This window comes from Dasypus novemcinctus, chromosome 4 (genome assembly GCF_030445035.2).
Source record: "Dasypus novemcinctus isolate mDasNov1 chromosome 4, mDasNov1.1.hap2, whole genome shotgun sequence".
Taxonomy (NCBI): Eukaryota; Metazoa; Chordata; class Mammalia; order Cingulata; family Dasypodidae; genus Dasypus; species Dasypus novemcinctus.
In genome coordinates this window covers 114291786-114311432 of record NC_080676.1, presented here as the reverse complement: position 1 = coordinate 114311432, position 19647 = coordinate 114291786, and the positions used below count along the sequence as shown (strand labels likewise).

Below are 19647 nucleotides of genomic sequence, written 5' to 3'. Positions count from 1 at the left end.
GAGAATGCATTTGAACATGGAGTCAGAGATTGGGGTGATGTGGCCAAAAACCAAGGACTACCAACAACCACAAGAGGCTGAAGCAAGGAGTGGATTCTTCCCTAGAAGCCCTAGAGGAAGTGTGGCCCACAAGATTTCAGAATTCTAGCCTCCAGAACTGTGAGAATTCATTTATTTTGTGTAAATCTGCCAAGTTTGTTTCAGGTAATTTGTTATAGCAGCCTCAGGAAACTAATACCTTAAATAATGAGTTGGTTTCATATGAATACACTAGGAGCACATTTTGAGAAACTACCAAAAGGTTCATATCAGAACTAGGACATACTTTTGTAGGCAGCAATGTGCTGGAGCCAGTATTCAAGAAACTTGTAAGCTGCTTGTTAAACTGTTGCTACCTTAAAAACAGCCAGGGAGGGAACACATACACCACAAATAAGCTTATACTACCAATCAGGGTTTCCCCTGGCCCTGCTAGAGTTGGTTTACCAATTCACTACTATCACTAATTTCAGCAGTCTTGGGGTTATTACAGTTTTCTCTAGGCCTGGGTAGCTAGGCTATTCACAGTTCTCACTCACTGAGGCAAATACCCTCTGGACTTTGACAACAGGAAATGTTTCCTTTCCTTAGGAAAAGGCATCCCATTTCCTTTCACTACTTTTGTTATTGATAGCATGGGTATAGGGATAGGAAGAAATGTGCATAAAGCAAGATAGACATACAGAGTTGCTAAACCTGAGGGAAGGGACTGTTACAATTTTAAGAAACCCTGTTAGGCATGTCCCCACACCTCTCTCTACCCATCTCATACATATATACACTTCTACTCTAAGATTATCTCCATATTTTTATAATATAATTCTAGGGATCAGAGATTCTCAGTTCAAGACATTTTCAGCCAAAACTTGGTACATGGTGACTGTCCAACATCTTTAAAGATGCCTCTCCTGTCTAAATATCTATTGATTTACCTCATAGTTTTCCTTTTACATCAAAACATTTATCTAAGACACACCTCCATGAAACCTTCTGCAATCCTTTCAACCACAGGTGCTTATTCCCTTATCTTTTCCTTCATCATCCTTATTCTCTTCCTCTTCCCTGACCCTTATACTTAAAGGATTTGGATACATTCTTCAAACTAGAATAACTGCCCAGCAAAACTGGACAGGGACAGAGGCAAGAACAATCTTACCCCACATGTGAATATAGATGTGTCAGGAGAATATAAATAAAGAATTCCTCATTTGAGGAATACATGGACAGTTCAACATTAAAAAATCTGTTGATGTATACTAAAAGTGAAAAATTTATCATCTTAATAGACATAAAAAGCATAATAAAGTTCAACAAGTCTGGAAAAAAACTAGAAAACTAGAAAACATAAAAGATTTTTTAATAATTTATAAGTCAATTGATAATATTTTTAGAAATTGACAGCAAAGAACTTAATGTGAAATACCAAATATGATCCTACTAAAATCAAGAACAAAACAAGGATGGCTGTTAATAAGTAACAATATTCTGGGAATCCAAATCAATAAAACAAGAAACACAAATGAAGCATAGTGGATGGAAAGGAAACTTACTATTATTTTTATTTATTTATTTTTAGAGAAGTTTTAGATTTACATACACAGAAAAATTACTCCGAAAGTATAGGGAATTCCCATATAAGCCCCACTCCAACACTCACATACATAATTACTCCTTATATTTACATCTTTGATTAGTGTGGTTCATTTGTTACAATTGATGAACCACTATTGAAGCCCTGCTACTAACCAAAGTCTATAGTTTACATTATGGGTCACACTTTGTGTTGTACAGTTCCACAGGCTTTGACAAATGCATAATGTCATGTATCCATCTTTGCAGTAGTAGAGAGAAGAATCATGCTGTCCCAAGTATGTCCTGTTCTACCCATTCATTCCCCCTCCTCCCTTCTGAACCCAAGGCAATCTCTATCTTCATATCAAAGTTACAAGTTCTTCCACCAACACAAGCTAGCATCCACGATAACAACTAATCTACTTTGGTCCTCAGCCACACACACACACCACGACTGTTCATTTTCCAATCCTGAGGGACCCAGGACCACGTCCACACTGACAGCCCCAGTCTGAGAGGAGACCCAGATACCACGGGGCACATGGAAGGAATTATCCTGTCTGCAGCTGTAAATGCTTTCCATTTTTTGAGGATAGGACCTGTCCATCATCATCAAAACTTACTATTATTTTAATGGTAGTAAAAACAGGGGAAAGCTAAAGAAACCTACTGAAAAATAATCCAGCCAGATGGAAAATTCAGAAATGTGGTAGCTTATAATATAAAAAACAGAAAATACTTACTATCTATGATATATAAAAACTTCTAAATTTCAATAAGAAAAACAAACTATTCAACAGCAAAAACAAGCAATAGGCAAATCCCTCTCCCCAAACAAAATAAAACAAAATTCCCATAAGTAAATGCAAAAATGCTCAACCTCATTAATCAGTAAAATGTAAATAAAAACAACAATGAGCTACCATTTTTTTCTCATCAGATTGACAAAACATTAAAAACGTTAGCAAAAACGAGTATTGTTGAAGAAATGGAGACCAGGGTATCTATGTACATATTGAAGGAATATAAACTGATGTAGCGTTTTGGAGGAGGTTTGTAATATCTATCAAATTTTTAGGTTAACATTCATTCAACCCTGCAATTTCAATTATAAGCACCAAACTATTAACAATTTTACTTATTTACAAATGTATGCACTTTAAATTATTTTACAAAGAGCATATATTTGTAATTTTAAAATAAAACAAAAAAATTCTTTTAAAAAGTATTCTCTCAAATGCTAGATTTCTAGCTCAATGGGATTGGCAAATTCTGGGCTATTGTGTCCATTATATAAGTTATCTGGCCTAGGCTCATCGAGCTGTTTGTCTGAAATCACAAAAATTCTAAGATGCACAAAAATTCAAGCTATAGTGTTAAAATGGAATGCTATTCCTATGAAGTACAGGAAGTAATCACACATTGCATTTGCAATAAAAAAGTGGTAGAAGTACAGAGGTTTGGGTTTTTTCCAATCAATTTTAGAGCATATGTGTTTTCACGGATATTAATTTCTCAGCAACTGCTGTTTTGTCACAGCAGACTTGAGATTCTTGTTCATATCTGCATATTAAAATCATTAAAATCTGTTCGGTGAGTTCTCTGTAAGTTAGAAAAAAATTAACAACATTGCCCTGTCCATCTAGAAATCCATGTAGATATTGTCCATGCATTGTTACAGAAAAAGTATGCTTGTTTATATTCCAAACTTCTAATATGACCCATTAGAACAATAAAAACAGAAAATATTATAGTAATTTGTAAAAGAGCCTATCATTTGAATATATTTGGTAATGACTTCCTAAATCAGCACAAGGACAGATTCAAGAGCAAAATTTGATATATTTCAATCCAGCAAGGGCTGTTTTTAAAGCACTATTTAAGAGCCTTAATATGCACAACATAAAATTTGTAGAATAATTTGACTCAGCCGATCTCCACGCCAAGGCAATATTTCCTAAACAATAAAAGATGATTCAGAAAAAGGGTTACATGTCAGAATAAGTTTGATGCAAAAATCTGATTTGTTTTAGGTGCATGCTCATTCTCAATTTTTTATTGTCTGTATGAAAAATAAATTTAAAGTGATTTTTGTTTTTTAATAAAATAAGCTATTTTTCCTATGTAGTAAAAAGATTTTTTTCTTTGGGGGGCAGGTTAATGTGTTTTCAATAAAATTCTTATTCCAAAACATGAAAAAATAAAATATACTTTTAAAATGAGTTGTAGAAAAATAGCTTTTACCGAATGACTTAAATGAAAAGCCTCCTTAAAAAGAACAGTTTTCTTTCATGGTGGGCATCTACAAGTGGTTGCCAGGACCCCTACATTGGAGTTACTCCTGCCCCTCCCCATCCCATATAAATGGTCTAATGAGGGATCCATGTTTTCTAATGCCCATTAGAATCTTCTGTTAAATTTTTAAACTCCCAAGGTTCAGACTGTACACCAAAACAATTAAATTAGAAACTGGTCTGGAGAAAGCATCAATATTTTTAAAACCCCATATGTGATTTCTAGTGCAGCCAAATTTGAGAATGACTGTTTTAATGAAGACTGCCCTGTCTTCATACCACTGTCATTGTTAATTGGCTCAGTATTGAACACTTGACCCAAGCTGGGCCAATCAGAACTTTCCCCTAAAATTCTGAAACTGGGACTCAAAGAAGAAAAATATTACTCTTCCATGTCTGTACTGTTTGTGATATGAACATGTAAATTCACTAGTCATTGCCAGCCATGTTTCACAATGTAAACTAAAGAGCTAAGGAAACCAATCGATACCAGAGAGAACAGGGATAAGAAACAAAGAGAGGGAAGCTTACTACAGCAATCCAAGACCCAGGAATATTCTTTTTACCTCCTGAATTTCGTAAGTTAGACAAATATCCTTTCCAAAACTCCTCTTTTCGCTTAAGCTAGTTTTTTTTTTAAAGATTTATTTTATTTATTTCTCTCCCCTTCCCCCGCCCCCATCCCAGTTGTCTGTTCTCTGCGTCTATTCGCTGCTTGTTCTTCTTTGTCTGCTTCTGTTGTTGTCAGCGGTGTGGGAATCTGTGTTTCTTTTTGTTGCGTCGTCTTGTTGTGTCAGCTCTCTGTGTGCGCAGTGCCATTCCTGGGCAGGCAGCACTTTCTTTCGCACTGGGCGGCTCTCCTAACAGGGCACACTCCTTGTGCGTGGGGCTCCCCTATGCGGGGACACCCCTGCGTGGCAGGGCACTCCTTGTGCACATCAGCACTGTGCGTGGGCCAGCTGCACACGGGTCAAGGAGGCCTGGGGTTTGAACCGCAGATCTCCCATGTGGTAGACAGACGCCCTAACCACTGGGCCAAGTCCACTTCCCTTAAGCTAGTTTGAGTTTCTGCTATTTGGAACCAACTGAGTCCTAACTTGTTCATGTTGGCTGTGAAAAATAGAAGGAGCATTTAAGTATGGAGAGCTGATTTTGGTTTAGTATAAAGATGAGCTTTGTAATAGTCAGAGCTGACTATAGCGGGCATGTGTTCTCCTCAGACCTCTTTTAAGAGAACTTGCTCTAAGGAGCATAGTTGACAGACAGCTCCAGATGTTATCCCTCTGGATTTACCTTCACTGCTTCCCAGCCAACGACTGAGCACAGTGAGGACATGAATACCAAGCCATTCCTGCCTGATACAGAACTCTTTCTGAATTCTTTCTAAGACAACCTTTGTTTAAGTACTCTTCATCAACCAGGCTGAAATTTTCTCTGAACTGCACTACAATTCAAGATTCTTCCTAAGCAAAACTCCTCCCTACTCGCCTTTCATGTCAGACATGTAAGGCTATCTGAAGATTCTCTCTGCCCTTTCCTTCTCCTTCTTCCTTTTCCTTTAGAAGTGTTTCTCCCAATAAAGCTCTTGTCTGTCTAATCCCCGCTTGGCTCCTGTTTCTTGGAGCTCCAAAATGACACAATGAACAAAGATAAAATGGACTGACTTTGGAAATAATGAACTCTTTATCACTGAAGGTGTTTGGACAGAGTCTGAAAGATCACTTCTCAGTGGTATCACCTGGTCCTATGGAATAGGTTTCTATGGTCCAGACCCTCATAACTTTTTATGATTTAATGTTAACAGTGAAAAATGACCTAGAATCTGTCATCAGCCTGATACCAATATAAAAGCTGATTTAAATAAATATCAATCAAGACATGATATGAGAAGACTCACAAGACAGTTTGATATCTGTGAATCTCTAAGGTTCCTTCCATCTCCATGACTATGTTTGTTGCAAGGATATTTGATTGCTTTATTCAGTCATTATATTAGGGTTCTCTAGGGAAACAGAACCAACAGGAGATATCCATAAATATTATGAGATTTTATAAAATTGTCTCACATGACTATAAGATGAACAACTCCAAATTTCACAGTGCAGGCTGAAAGCTGGAAACTCCGGTGAAGGTTTGCAATGAATTCTCCAGGAGAACCTGGCTGGCTGAAGTAGAGATGTAAATTTTCTCTTCTGACTGCTGAAAGCATCACTTCTCCTTTTAAGACTTTTCAACTCATTGGATGAGATGTCTGTCATTGCTGAAGGCAATCTCCTCAGTTGATTGTAGATGTAATCAGCCAGAGATGCAATCAACTTACTGATGATTTGAGTCCATGAAATGTCCTCACAGTAATAATTAGGCCAGTGCTTGCCTGAGCAAACCACTGGGCACCATTACCTGGCCAAGTGGACACATGAGCCTAAGCATCATACCCATATAGTCCAAGTCCCCAGAATAGTGTCTAGCACATTGTATGTGCTCCACAAATAGTTGTTGAATAGATTTATCATTACCTTCCCGACACCTCAAAAGTTTCTGCAGGTAGTAGGTGCTCAGGTTCTATATGTTTAAAAGTATCAAATTGGAGTGTTATGATCATTATAAAGCAGGTGGAAGATTTGAAACAAGTGATTTTTCTGATTCTCCTCCCTTCATCGCATATCTCAAAAGTTCAGCCGGGGGAACTGGAGGTAATGAGAAGTCTTCTTAGAAGTCTTCCAACAATGATGTGCAATTGTGTGGTCCTACAATGTCAGCCCAGATAGTTCTTTTCTGGGGCAGACAATCCATTGCCAGGAAGAGTCTACATTCAGTAGTTGTTGACTAATCAAGGGTCTCTAAGGTTCAGTCTTGGAAGGAAGACTTAGGATTGGATGCCATGTTCCAAACACAGAGCTTTTGTGAGACTCAAATGAGCTTATGACTAGAAAAATAGTTCATGCTGTAAGACTACAGATTCCTAGGGTTCTCAGACTTTTCCAGAGACTATTGTAAACAAAAGAAGATAAAGTATCAGAGAATGTGAGGATCTACCTCAAAGCAGCTTGGCAAAAGAGAAAACTTTCTTTGAAATCTATTTTAATTGGGTATGCATGCGTTAAAGTTTTTTAAGAAAGCAAAATTTTGAGCTATGGACATATTCTGGTAAAATTGGATGCTTGCCAGCAAAAAACAAAAAAAGATAATCAAAATTTCTAGACTATGATAGGTACTTCTTGGGCTCCTTAAAGTCATGAAAATGTTTAAAATGGAAAGAATAGCTTCAAAGGAGGTATTGAGTAGATACTGAGGAGGATAAGCTAAAACACCACCTTAATAATTGATTAAAAAAATACAGTTAGAGCAAGCATCTTTCTTTAATATAATATCATAGATACAGCATCCTCCCTAACTCAGCAGATTTCATAATCTAATCAACTTGGCATACTGCTGGATATTCTCTCCTACTATCCCAGATCACCATTAGTGTGCCAACCATAGCAGATAATGCTCAGGCTCCTTGTTTGGCAGGTTTGAAAGTTCATGCAGTTCTGTTTCCAGCATCAACCTCACACTATGTTCAGGAGAGTCCTTCCTCCTCAACATTTCCACAAACACAATCACTAAAAGCCTTCTTTGGTGTAAACTGGCTAAGTCTAAAAGAGGTCAAGAACAAGGCAAGAAAGTGCCAAAGAAATAAGTGGTTGCAAACTCCTCTGCTCATTCCTTGCAGAATGCTAAAAGATCATCAATGTCCTCTCCTATAGAGGGCTCCTTCATGATTGAGAAGGTCAGAGACATTAGACCTACTAGACTATATACTGTAGTAGCTACTCGGTCAACAGTTCCACTTTCAGGGTATGAAACATTATCTAAACACTGAGTCTTTGGGTTGTCATCTTCACCTTGGATAAAACAGCTGTGCACTCTCTCCCTCTTCCTTCTTGTCTCCCTATTCTATCTTTTCCTTTGCCTCTATGTCTCAATTCCCTACCATCTTTCTTTTTTCCCCCCTTTAATTTCCCCTTTTCCCTGCTTTCTCTTCTCAGACATATTCCTTTTACTATCTCTGCATCTGCCTCTCTTGTTCTTGTTGTTTTTTTAAATTTTTTTCTGGAACTCTCTGCCTTATTTCCATTTATGTTTGTTGTTCTATCTTTCTTCTATATGCTTGACTCACCTTCCTTTCCTCTACTTTTTTCTCCTCTTTAATATTTCCTCATCTGCTCTGTTTTCTTCTCTCTGTATGTCTCTTGCCCTTTTTCTTAACATTTTCTTATTTCCCCTTTTGGCCTTTCTTTTTAAAGTCTCTCCCTACTTCACTATCTATTTCTATGTATATCTCAACTTGTCACTATCTACTCCCATTTGAGTGTTTATAGGAAAGTAGATATTTCATTTCTTTTACTATTTTTTCTCTATCCCTACCTCACCCTCATTACCCAGTATCTTTTTGCATGCTTTGCTTCCTCTCCTCCCTCATTCTTTTTATATGTTATCAAATCTTTCCCCAAATTTGCTTTCACAATTTTCTTATATTTTCATATAAGCACATTGCAAAGGTAATTAGATGAGATTTATAAATGAGTCTCTGGAGCCTCTATGAACATTCTAAATGTCAGAACATGCCTCATGAACATCAGCATGCTGCTGATGTGAAATGCGGAATTGAACCCTATATCTGGGCAGAATTATGAATCAGAGAACTCCACCCCAGAAGAGATTCATTTTTTCCTTTCTTCTCCTCTTTTTTCCCTCTTTTTATACTTCATCTCAGTTTTTAATCCTTGCTATTTTTTTACCCTAACATAAAAAATCAATAGCAGCTCACTGAAATACATCACCAATGGTATATTGGGATAATTAGAAGAAAAAATTACTTCCAGTAAGATGATCTAGCACAATTTCTGGCATGTGTCAGCCATTCAATGCCTGTTACTATTGCTCTTCTTCTCTGAGCTCCAATCTCCTTCCAAACTATTCATCAAATAGTTTTATGTTTTTTACCTGAAGAAGTAATGTGCTGCATGAAGTTATATGTATTTTATGTAATTTTGTGCCCTGTTCAGAGTTGATAGAATAATATTACTCATATACATTTTAAAAATACATACTAGTTTATTTTGTTTTACATGATTTTAAAAATCTATAATAAAAAAGTTATTTTCTAAAACTGTCAATGAAACATCTGATGCAAACCTGACGTGGATGGTAGGTTTGGGAATGATAAAAGAAAACTGGCACTTGCAATGCATCAATAGCAAGTATGTAGCAATCTTAACTGCTTAATTCTTATATTACAAACACTCGCTATTAACTATGTCTCTGTATGGTCATCTTTTTGTTAAAATTCATTCTAATTTTGCTAGTTCTTTTCATCCTACAGCAACCATATTCTGGCCACACACTCTGATAATTTGGTAAGATTGTATTCAAGGAAAACTACGACTATTGTCTTCCACATAGTTTATTTTCATTTCTATCAATAAATTTTGACTTTTCTAATCCAGAGTTTGTGGGGTTCACTCAGTCAAATTTGGAGAAGTGAATCATTAGGTTTCCATCCCCATCTCAAGATAATTTAGTGTTTCATTCTCATAGAATCAAATTTTGCCAACAAAAAAGAGTCATGTGCTCCTCTCTAAAACATTTGTAATACTTATTTTCTATCTCAGTAAATTCACTGGCTTAAATTTGAAGCTAGTTAGGGGGAAGATGAAGCCATTCCTGGTCCACCTGAGGAATTTTTTGGAATAAAGCTTTAAGATTTTCCAGTCATTTCATACTTAATTGGTCACTGACTCTTCAGCTTTCACCAGGGAAAAAAGAACAAAATAAACAAGAAAACACATACCATCTGCTATGATCATTAGCATTTAGTCACATATACTTTTGCTTGGGTTTACTTCCTTGCCTTCTGAGAAAAATAGATATTTAAACAGTCATGAAGACAAAATTAAATTTTACTTTTGCAAATATAAAAATTAAACAATATCATTTATAGTGAAAAGTTTAAATTTAAAATATTTTAAGTGTTTTATTCTTTAATTTCTAGATGGCAACAAAGGTAAGGATTTTTTAAATGTGATTTATATCACAACAGAATTTTTTGTCCTTGAGAAAGAACCTTTGTAAAATCACGGGAAGGTCAAAGTACCACAAAATAATCAATGTCTGCCTCACAGGTAAAGCCCCTCAGCTATTATTGAAACACTACTATAATTATACATAGGGAAAAGATATTATCAGCAGAGAAAAGATGCCTTAAGAATTATTTGTATTTTCCAAAACTGATGGACATGAGTGAGGTCTAATACCAATATGCTTAAAAATAGCTTCATCCAGATCCAGCTGTTTACCATTAATATTCACTTCCATGCAGCCATTATAAAAGGCATTCACGGGTAAGGCATTGAGTGGAACATCTGTAAAAACAGAATATGAAATAATTAGCCCAAGACTTTTACCATTTAATTTTATTATAGTTACTGGAGTCATTCAAACCTTCCAATTCCAACTAAATTCTAACCCTAAAAGAAAAGGTAATATTGTAATTCTAGTACACACACACGACTCCCATGTACAGGGAACTGTGTTTGGCACTGAACTTAGCATATAAGGAGTTCTCTGATTTCATAAACACAATCACTTCCATCCAAAGTTAAGATATACAAACACACTGAGAGAAGAACAGAAAAAAGCACATTCTTATTTATGATGTTCTACTTTGTTTTCTCTTAAAATTTGAGCAACAGTTTAAGTATTGTTAAATAAGCTTTTCAATGAAATCTCTTTAACTACCATGATAAATATATCTCTTCTTATTGCTAGAATAAAATCAGATTTCTATATTTCCCAAAGAAATGTTTTCTTGCTGACCATACAATAGTAGCTCATGATAGAGAATTCACTTTTAAGCAATATTTGGTGACAACTTTTTCTCTGTTTCACATGTCCACAGACAGGGGGGAATTGTGCCCCATGAGAGACCACACCCATAACCAATTTTGATAAGGCTTTGTACTGAGCATTATTACTGAAATGACAAGAATTTTGGGATGTTGCAATGGAATTAATATATTTTGCATATAGAGAGAACATGTCTTTTTGGGTCCAGAGGGTGGTGATTTGGAGCTGTGTATACCCCAGAAGAACATGTCCTGAAACGTAATCCATGCCTATGGGTGTGAACCCAATTAAGTAGGACCTTTTGATGAATTACTTCAATTAAGGTATGGCCCACTCAATCAGGATGGGTCTTAATCCTATTATTGGAGTCCCTTATAAGCAGAATGAAATTCAGACCTAGAGAGAGAAAGCCACGGGAAGCAAGAAATTGACCATAAAGGAAATTTGGAAGAGAAGGGAGAGACCAAGAGATGCTGCCATGTGACTTGCCATGTGAACCTGCTTTCCTCTTGTTTTCCTCATCTTGGCTTTTGAAATCTCTACCCATCCAGTTGCTTATGCCAGAAACCAAAGAGTTATCCTTATACCTGCTTTTCACTCATTGGTTTTGTTTCTCAAATATATCTCCAATCTATCATTGTATACCACCTCCACTGTCTCCACCCTAGTATAGACATATCAACTTCCTCATCTGTGAAATGGGAATAATAATAGTACCTATCTGGCTGGATTACTTTGAAAAGTAAACAAGTTGATACATTTGAGGCACTCTGAATAGGGCTGAAACTGACGATCAGCACTAATCAATGGCAGTTGTTGTTATTGCTGCTGTTTTTGCCACTGCTTCTTCACCTGAACTCCTTTAATCCTTACTACTCATCTCACTTGCATCCATTTTCCCTCATACCTATCCATGTCCTCTCAGCATACAGGGTAGACTATTTAGATTGCAATATTGATACAGTACTTTTCTGTCTAAAATGTTTTATTGATTGTCATAGCTCTTAAAATAAAGCTCAGGACTGTGAACAAGGTCTACTCACTCACCCAGTTCACAGCCTTACCCTGCACTACCATCGTTCTTGCTTGCTATGCTTTACCCATGGTGATCTATGTAGTCATCAAATGCATCAGCCTCTTCCCACTTTGCCCACACATGGACCATTTTACTTGTATACTAGTAAAACTCCTGTCCCCATCACTGGATTAAGTTCATTTCATCCATCAGATTTCATAGTCACATCTCAGTTTCTTCTTCAGAGATATCTTTTCTGGCCCCCACACATTAGGTCTAGTTCCCATTTTCAGGCAATAAAAGCAAATTTTATGTAATACCAGTGATCACAATAGTAATTATTCTGATGTTTTCTTAATTAGGTTTTTTCCTTAGATTGAACCACATGTCTGCTTCCCACATGAGCCTGTAAAAGCCTTAATGGAAGAGACTGTGTCTATTTGTTTATTACTGTGTCTTCAGTGCTTGGCATATACCTTCTTAAAAAATATTGGACCAATGATGGATGGAATGAAGAATAAAAACTGAATTCACAAGATTATTGTGAGGATGAATTGAAATAATAAATCCTCTCAGCAATGCTGGCCAAATGCAGCAAAACATGGTCAGTTTCAGTTCATCATTAAAAAAGCAAACAGAAATATACCATTAAAATGTCAATATAAGCACTCAGGGAAAGAATAATGGATACTGGAATTCTGTGTTTCCTTCTGATGCCTTTTTACTAAAATTATGTATTGAAAGTACTATCAATTTGATTGAAATATCTGTTTTAAATTAGAAGAAAAAGTAAGCAGATACCTGGAATGCCCCCTAAGTAGGTGACCAGTTTTCCATTCATTGCTTTGTCCAAGATGACAAGTTGTCTCTCCAATTCTTCAGAGTAGATGATACCTTTTTTAGACGGCGTCAATAGCTGTATATTGTTTTTGCTGATTCTGAATTCCAGGTAGGTTTGGCTGGAACACAAATTTACGGCCTCTATCTGAGCTACAACTGTATTTTCTACAGATACCAGGATATCCTGAGGAGCACAGCAAAGACCCAATATAAGTGAGTAAAACAGTAATAATACTACTACAGAGTAACTTTGGAGGGGAGTTAAAAAATTAAATTTCAATGGGGGAAAAATATAAAATAGAGCCTCTAAGTTTAAATGAAAAAAAAAGTACTATTGTTAATGATAATAATTTTAAAAATAGATTAGTTTTACAAACTCAATGTTTTACTAATAAATTCACACTGGCTTCTGAAATGTAATAAGCCAATGGGGTTGTTTTTACCAATAATGGAATCTAAAGCAGGTTCTATAGCAAGATCTTCCTCATTGTGGGCCTTTTGATCTTCATACTCATTATCTTTCTTAACTTCAAAACTTATAGATGAAAAAGGAAGGAGTTTTTGAACTACTCTTTTGCTGGGGAAATGCTTAGACGATTTTAAATCCTTTAGTAAACACAGGCCAGCAATGATGGTAAAGTTTGTTTAAGTCACACAAGCAATACTGTAGACTTGGGATCAAGAGAGTGAAAAGGTCCTGTGAGAGAAAAACCAGGGATTCCCAGCAATAAGTATCCAAGTATTTATCAAAAGATTCTCAAAAACGAAAATATAGTCATTTTACTAAACTTTTCCAACTGCTGATTACTTGTCATTCAACTTGTTGAGGTCGATCTATACATACAGCTTATGTCTGTATGAAGGACATGCAACAAGTAAAAGAGCAGAAACAAAATCAAAACTAAGGAGACAGGTGTTGCTAGGCCCCTCTCTGTGATACTTCCTTAATGGTAGAAAGATAATCTGTACTGTTTCCTTAGGAGCCCAAGATGCCAATGTTAACTGAAAGGTCTATACTTATACAAATATAGATTTAGAGTAAATCTGCTACTGTATTGTATAAGTCCTTATCCTTGAACTCATTAAAATCCGCAAAGTTAGTCAGCTGAGAAAATGCTCCAGAATCATCAATGGTGTACAGAATAATGCTCTGAAATATTGTACATATATTCTGAGAAGGAAATCTGATGTTCAAAAAGAGAAACATGGTGACAAATGCAGAAAGGATAAAATAAATATTAAAGACATGGCATGCATTAAAATCCTCCACTGCATAAATATTGGAATATAATGCTGAAGATAGGAATTCCATCTTGTTTAACCAAAAAAAGAAAAGAAAAGAAAAGCTGCAATCCAAATGTAGTAAGTACCTGTGATAGACTGGAGATTAAAAAAAAAAAAAAAAATTTGGCAGGACATTTGCAGATTCCTTATGGTTACCAATCAGCCACCAGAAACTCCCTCAATTATCCTTCAAGTTGCAAACAGCACTCCCTCCACCCCTTTTTTTAACTACATAAACATTATTGAATTATATGTCTCTTTCTGAAAGCTGTGAGCATCAAAGCCAATTTGGCACAAGAAGAAGCTTCTTGTTGTAACTTGTTGGAATCCACTGTGGATGATATATGGACAGAACTATTAGCCCCTAACAGAAGTGTGAAAATATAGATTCCTTGATAATTCTTATGTCTCCGTTTATGTAACAACTTTTCCTGTTCTTCCTAATTTCAAACCAGAATCAGAGTTACGAGCAGGAAATCAAGTGGATTGTTTTATTTTTCTCTCATCTTTCCCTATCTACTCATGGGAAAAAAGTTAAGAAGGCATGAAAACACAAAAGATTATAATTAAGCATGAATATCTGGGAATGGAATGTAATCAGGTTCATTTCTATTTTGTTAGTATAGGTTAGTCTCCAAGATGGAGATTAAGGGTAGATTTCTATGTGATCTGTGAAGGCTCCCAGGAGCCACATGTGGGAGTCTGCTTGATCTTAGCTATATACAACATATAATTCAATCTCCTCCTCACCACTCCCCCTTACTTCTCAGTTCAGACTTCAGAAATAAGCTAGTCAAAAAATTAATAATAAGGAACACTTACTGAGTTCTTAGCAATATACTGGAGATTGTGCCACTTTACATGAGTTATCCCATTTAATCTTCAAAATAGCCTTTTGAGGTAAATAGGACTATTATATCCATTTTATAAAAGAAAAACAAAATAAAGGTTCATAAAGGTTGAGAGTAAAATTACCTGAACATTTTCAGAGATAGAGTCCACCAAGGACAAGGCAAGGGGCACTGTATTACCGGAAACCAAGGCAAGCATAACACCAGTGCCAGCAGAAGGACGAATATTCAAGGTCACATTTACGTGCCAACCCTCAACATGGGAAAAGTTATCTGTTTAAAACAATGAAAACCAAAGCAGGATCAATACACCACTAAAGTGCACCAGAAAGAATTATTACAATCTGATTAAGACTCAAAGTCATCTTTGTGTAATACTTAAGATTTTAGTTTTTCTTTCTCAATGATCTATATAACGTAGAGAAAACTAAACAAAAGTTGTTATTTAATGCAAGGAAAAAACACAAGTGGAATCCCATCTTTCTGTTCTTCATACTAGAATAGAATTCTGCATGTGGTGTTTAGGTTTATGGTGTGTCTCTGTTTGCTCTAAAAGCTCTTCCTTCCACTGTCACATTCACAAATGCAAAAATCTCAGAATGGTCACATTTTAAAACATTTAAAGGAAGTTGTTCAATATATTTATTGTAATGTGTCTGAAGGCATAGTTGGATACACCCACCATCAACTCTTGTCATTTTATAAAGGGGCCAGGCTAGAGGAAGTGGGAGGGATAATGATATATATACATACATAGGAGTTGGATAGTTTGATAGAGAAATACTCTGAAGTCAGCAGTTAACTTTGAAATTAGAATAGGTTCCTTTTTATGTGATTCTTTCTCTCTCTGTTTTTTATTAGAGAAGATGAGAGTTTAGAGAACAATCAGCATAAAATTCAGGATTCTCTTATCACAATACTCAAGATTCTTTTAAATTACTAGGTTGATTGTCAACCCCACTAGAGTCAAAGTCTAGGAGATGTAGGCCTCTTTCAGCACTGTTTTCCACAGCAATCATTCCCTAAATATTTGTTGAATTAATGTTTTTCCAAAGTAATTGGATTTCTAAACATATTAGTTCACCACCTGAATGAAGTCTCCCTTACTTAATATGATATAACTACCCTGAATACCATTTAGAGTCATTGAAACAGTAAATGTGAATGAGAAAATAATTTTCCTTTGGCAAGGTGTTCTCTCATTTAGCCACAACTAAGCTATTATATCACTTAATATAATGCTTTAACTCCATCCAGAAATATATAAATATATTTTGACATTACAAGGTATTAAAAAAACTCAAGCTGAACTGAACATGAAAATGTCAGTGTTAATAATCTAAAATCAAATATTAATTATAAAGAATGTCATTTTCACATTGTCCATTAAATTACTGATTTCTATTAAAGTAATTTTTCAGGTACATTATAACATTTATTTCCTTTTTAGAAATTTTTCCTTTAAATATTATTGTGGGCTTGAAGTTGTTTTTCCAATATTCAGTCATCAACTCCTTCTTATGTAGTAGAAAGCACAAGTTAAAGGCCTTATAGTAATTTATGTTAGGAAAATAGTAATCGGGGAATTTGTAGCTTGAGCAGTTACATAAGGAAGACAATTTTACTTGTAACCTTAGAATAGACAAAAAATTTCTATAGAAATGCACATATCTCTGTTGAATTTAATATTAACCAGACTTTTACGAAAAAAGTATGACATATCCTTGTACTGCTTCACTAATTCTCTATACTTTCTTTTAAAAATATTTTTATACACTTTACTTTTAGAGAAAGTTTAGATTACAGAAAAGTTCAATTGCAAGTATAGGGGATTCCCATATGCCCCACCTCCTCCCCCTCCCACATTTCTCCCCTATTAATAACATCTTGCATTAGTGTTGTACATTTGTTATAATTCACCAATAGATATTGAAGCACTGATACTAACCATGGTCTATACTAATCATGGTTTACATTTTGCACCATACAATTGTATAGATTTTGGTAAAATGCATAAAGGCCTATATCTGCCACTGCAGTATCATGAGGAACAATTCTGATGCCCTAAAATGCCCATGTTCCACCTATTATTCCTTCACCCTCCCCTCAAAACCTCTGGTGACCACTATCTTTATATCAATGTTACAAGTTCTTCCATTACTACACTACTAAGTTTACTGAGGTCCATAGTTACATCTCCCCCTTCCTTATATGTGTTCATTCTTCAGTTTTGAGGCTTTTGGGATGATGTTGCCCACTCTGCTTCAGACTGGGTGGGGTCATTCTCTATCCTTCTTTATAACCAAAAACTTAGAAGCACCAGGCACAACATGTATCTTAAATGTTAACCAGAGCAGAAAACTAGAAAAGCTCCCCAAACCCCTTCCCAAGGATGCAAGTCCATGATTAATTTTCTTTGTTTCTAATTTGTATAAAAGTTGTAAGAAAATCCCTTAGTGGGGAGGCAGATTTGAGAACACGTGTGTCTCCTGTCCTCCAGTGGCCAATAAAGTTACTTTTCCTTCCCAGTCTAGTTTCGTGCATTTGTCTATTCTGCTGTGCCAAGCACCGAGCTCATGGGCCATTCGAATTTCCTTCAATAGAAAACACTAGTGTGATATGCTTCCTTAAAATTGCAGTTAAATACTTTTTATAGGCTAATAAATGAACATATTCAAAGTGTATTTCTTCTTAAAACAGGGATACGTGGATTAATACTAAACACATTATAATGCAGTCTTAGTAGCTCAAATAGTCAAGCTCCTAAAACAGCAAAAGACATAGAACCCAAAAAATAAAATGTACAGAACAGCTAATAAACATATAAAAAGATATTTAACTTTAATAGAAATTAAGTTAGAAATTTAATTTTTCAACTATTAGATTGGAAACAAATTTCAAGAATAAATATTCTCACTATTGGTACAAGTTTGAATGGAAAAAAAACATATTTGGAAGAGAATCTGATTGAATCCAAAAGAATTATATATTTGTAAAACCTTTAATGAAAATAATCTAATTCTAAAATTCTGTCTTACAGAATTAATCATATAAGGGTACAAGGCTATATGTACATGAACATTCACTGAAGTATTATTTGTAAAGACAAAAAAACTGGAGTCAGTGTATTTCTGCTCTGTTTAGGATGTAGAAAACTGGCAAGAGCATCCTTAAAATAACAACTCAAGCCAAACTGTCTGTGTAATTCAACTTTTCTTGAACTGAGCTTGAAAAGATTTCAGAGCAACCAACTAACTGAAAACCTAAACGAAACACCGGTGCTTCCAAGGAGAGACAGAATGGGAACATTTATAGACCTGCGCCAGACACTAAATGCCACACACCTGGTAAGAATTTAGGTAAAAATTTTTAACAAATTACTAAAATTCAAGTATAGGTTCTGAACTGCAGACACAAGGGAAATATGAATTCATACACAGGCTCTTTTTCATGGATCTCACTGGGGTTTCAAGAAAAAAAAAACCAGGGAGGAGAGTAAGAGACCTGAGAAAGCCTCTCTGCTAGCACAGATCTTGGGGAGGAGAGTAGCACCAACTGTAAGAAAGGCACAACCCCCCGCCCAGATCTTTCTTTAACTCCTCTGTAGAACCAAAGCCTTCTAAGGCCCGGGAGAAGGCAGCAAACCCTGTCACCATTAAGATACAGATGAAGGGAAGTGGATGTGCCTCAAGCAATTGTGCTCTTATCTACCATATAAGAGATCCGGGGTTCAATGCCCAGGCCTGCTGATGAAGGTAAGCTGGCCCACGTGGCAAGCTGGCCCACACGGAGTGCTGGCCTCTGCAGAGTATTGCCCTGCACAGCAGTGCTGCCCCATGCAGGAGTGTTGCCCCAAGCAGAGAACTGGCACAGCAAGATGATGCAACAAAAAGAGACACAGAGGAGAGACGATAAGAGATGCAGCAGATCTGGGAGCTGAGGTGGCACAAAAGAATGACTGCCTCTCTCCCACTGTGGAAGGTCTCAGGATCAGTTCCCAGAGACACCGAATAAAAATACAAGCAGACACAGAAGAAGAACACACAGTGAATGGACACAGAGAGCAGACAATGGTGGGGGGAAGAAATAAATAATACACATAAAAACCTTAAAAAAAAGAAAATACAGGCAAAGACCCCTAGCACCTACAGGCTAGGGAAAGGAAACAAGAAGGAAAAAACCCTTTAACAAGGAGGAGCAAGACAATGTCCTGAGTCCTGACCATTAAACCTCTACCCTACTGCTGGGGTTGTGGTAGGTGGAGGGCAGGTCAGCATAGGGAAAGAGGGAAGGTGGCTGGGACCTGGCAGAGAAAAGAGCCAGCAGAGAATGAACACGGCTGTGAGAACCCTCCCAGAAGTCCCCTGCTACTGAGGACAAAGTTGGAAAGACCCCATCTAGACCCCAGCCACAAGGTCCCATTTGGAACTCTTTCCGGGGTCAAGGGGAAGCCCCGGCTACCTCCAAACAAAAGGCCTCCTCTTTGGGCCCTTGAGAGATAACAAGAGGGGATCATAAGGCAACAAATCAGAACAGCAAATTGTTGGAGCCCCTTCCCAACATGAGAGAAGTGGAGAAGGAAAGTTCTTAAAAAGGCCTAACCTAGAGCCTCACAGGCACATCTCACTCACCTTGTAGCACAGCCCACAATCCATGTCTTGGATTGTGTACACTGTCTTTCTTTTCCTGTTTCTTAAAAAACTCTTTACTCCGTTGCCTACCCTATGGCGTGTCCTTAAATTCTTTCATCCAACATAAATCGAGAACCTGTAGCCCAGAACCCACAGCATTCCACTAGCCTATCTAGCAAACCAAACCAGGAGTCAAAGGCAAGAAACGGTCCCCACCTCCGCCAAGGACT

General features: G+C 36.5%; 1 protein-coding gene across 1 annotated transcript in view; it reads right to left on the bottom strand.

Moving 5' to 3' along the window:
- Positions 1-1571: 1571 nt before the first annotated feature.
- PROS1 (protein S) overlaps positions 1572-19647 on the bottom strand; it is a 136524-nt gene continuing 118448 nt past the window's right edge. Inside the window, exons 13-15 of the mRNA XM_004446643.5 lie at positions 14911-15059; positions 12613-12835; positions 1572-10312 (exon numbers count right to left, since the gene is read on the bottom strand). Coding sequence (XP_004446700.1) covers positions 10152-10312; positions 12613-12835; positions 14911-15059 — 533 coding nt within the window. The 3' untranslated portion in view covers positions 1572-10151. The remainder of the gene's footprint in view (positions 10313-12612; positions 12836-14910; positions 15060-19647) is intronic.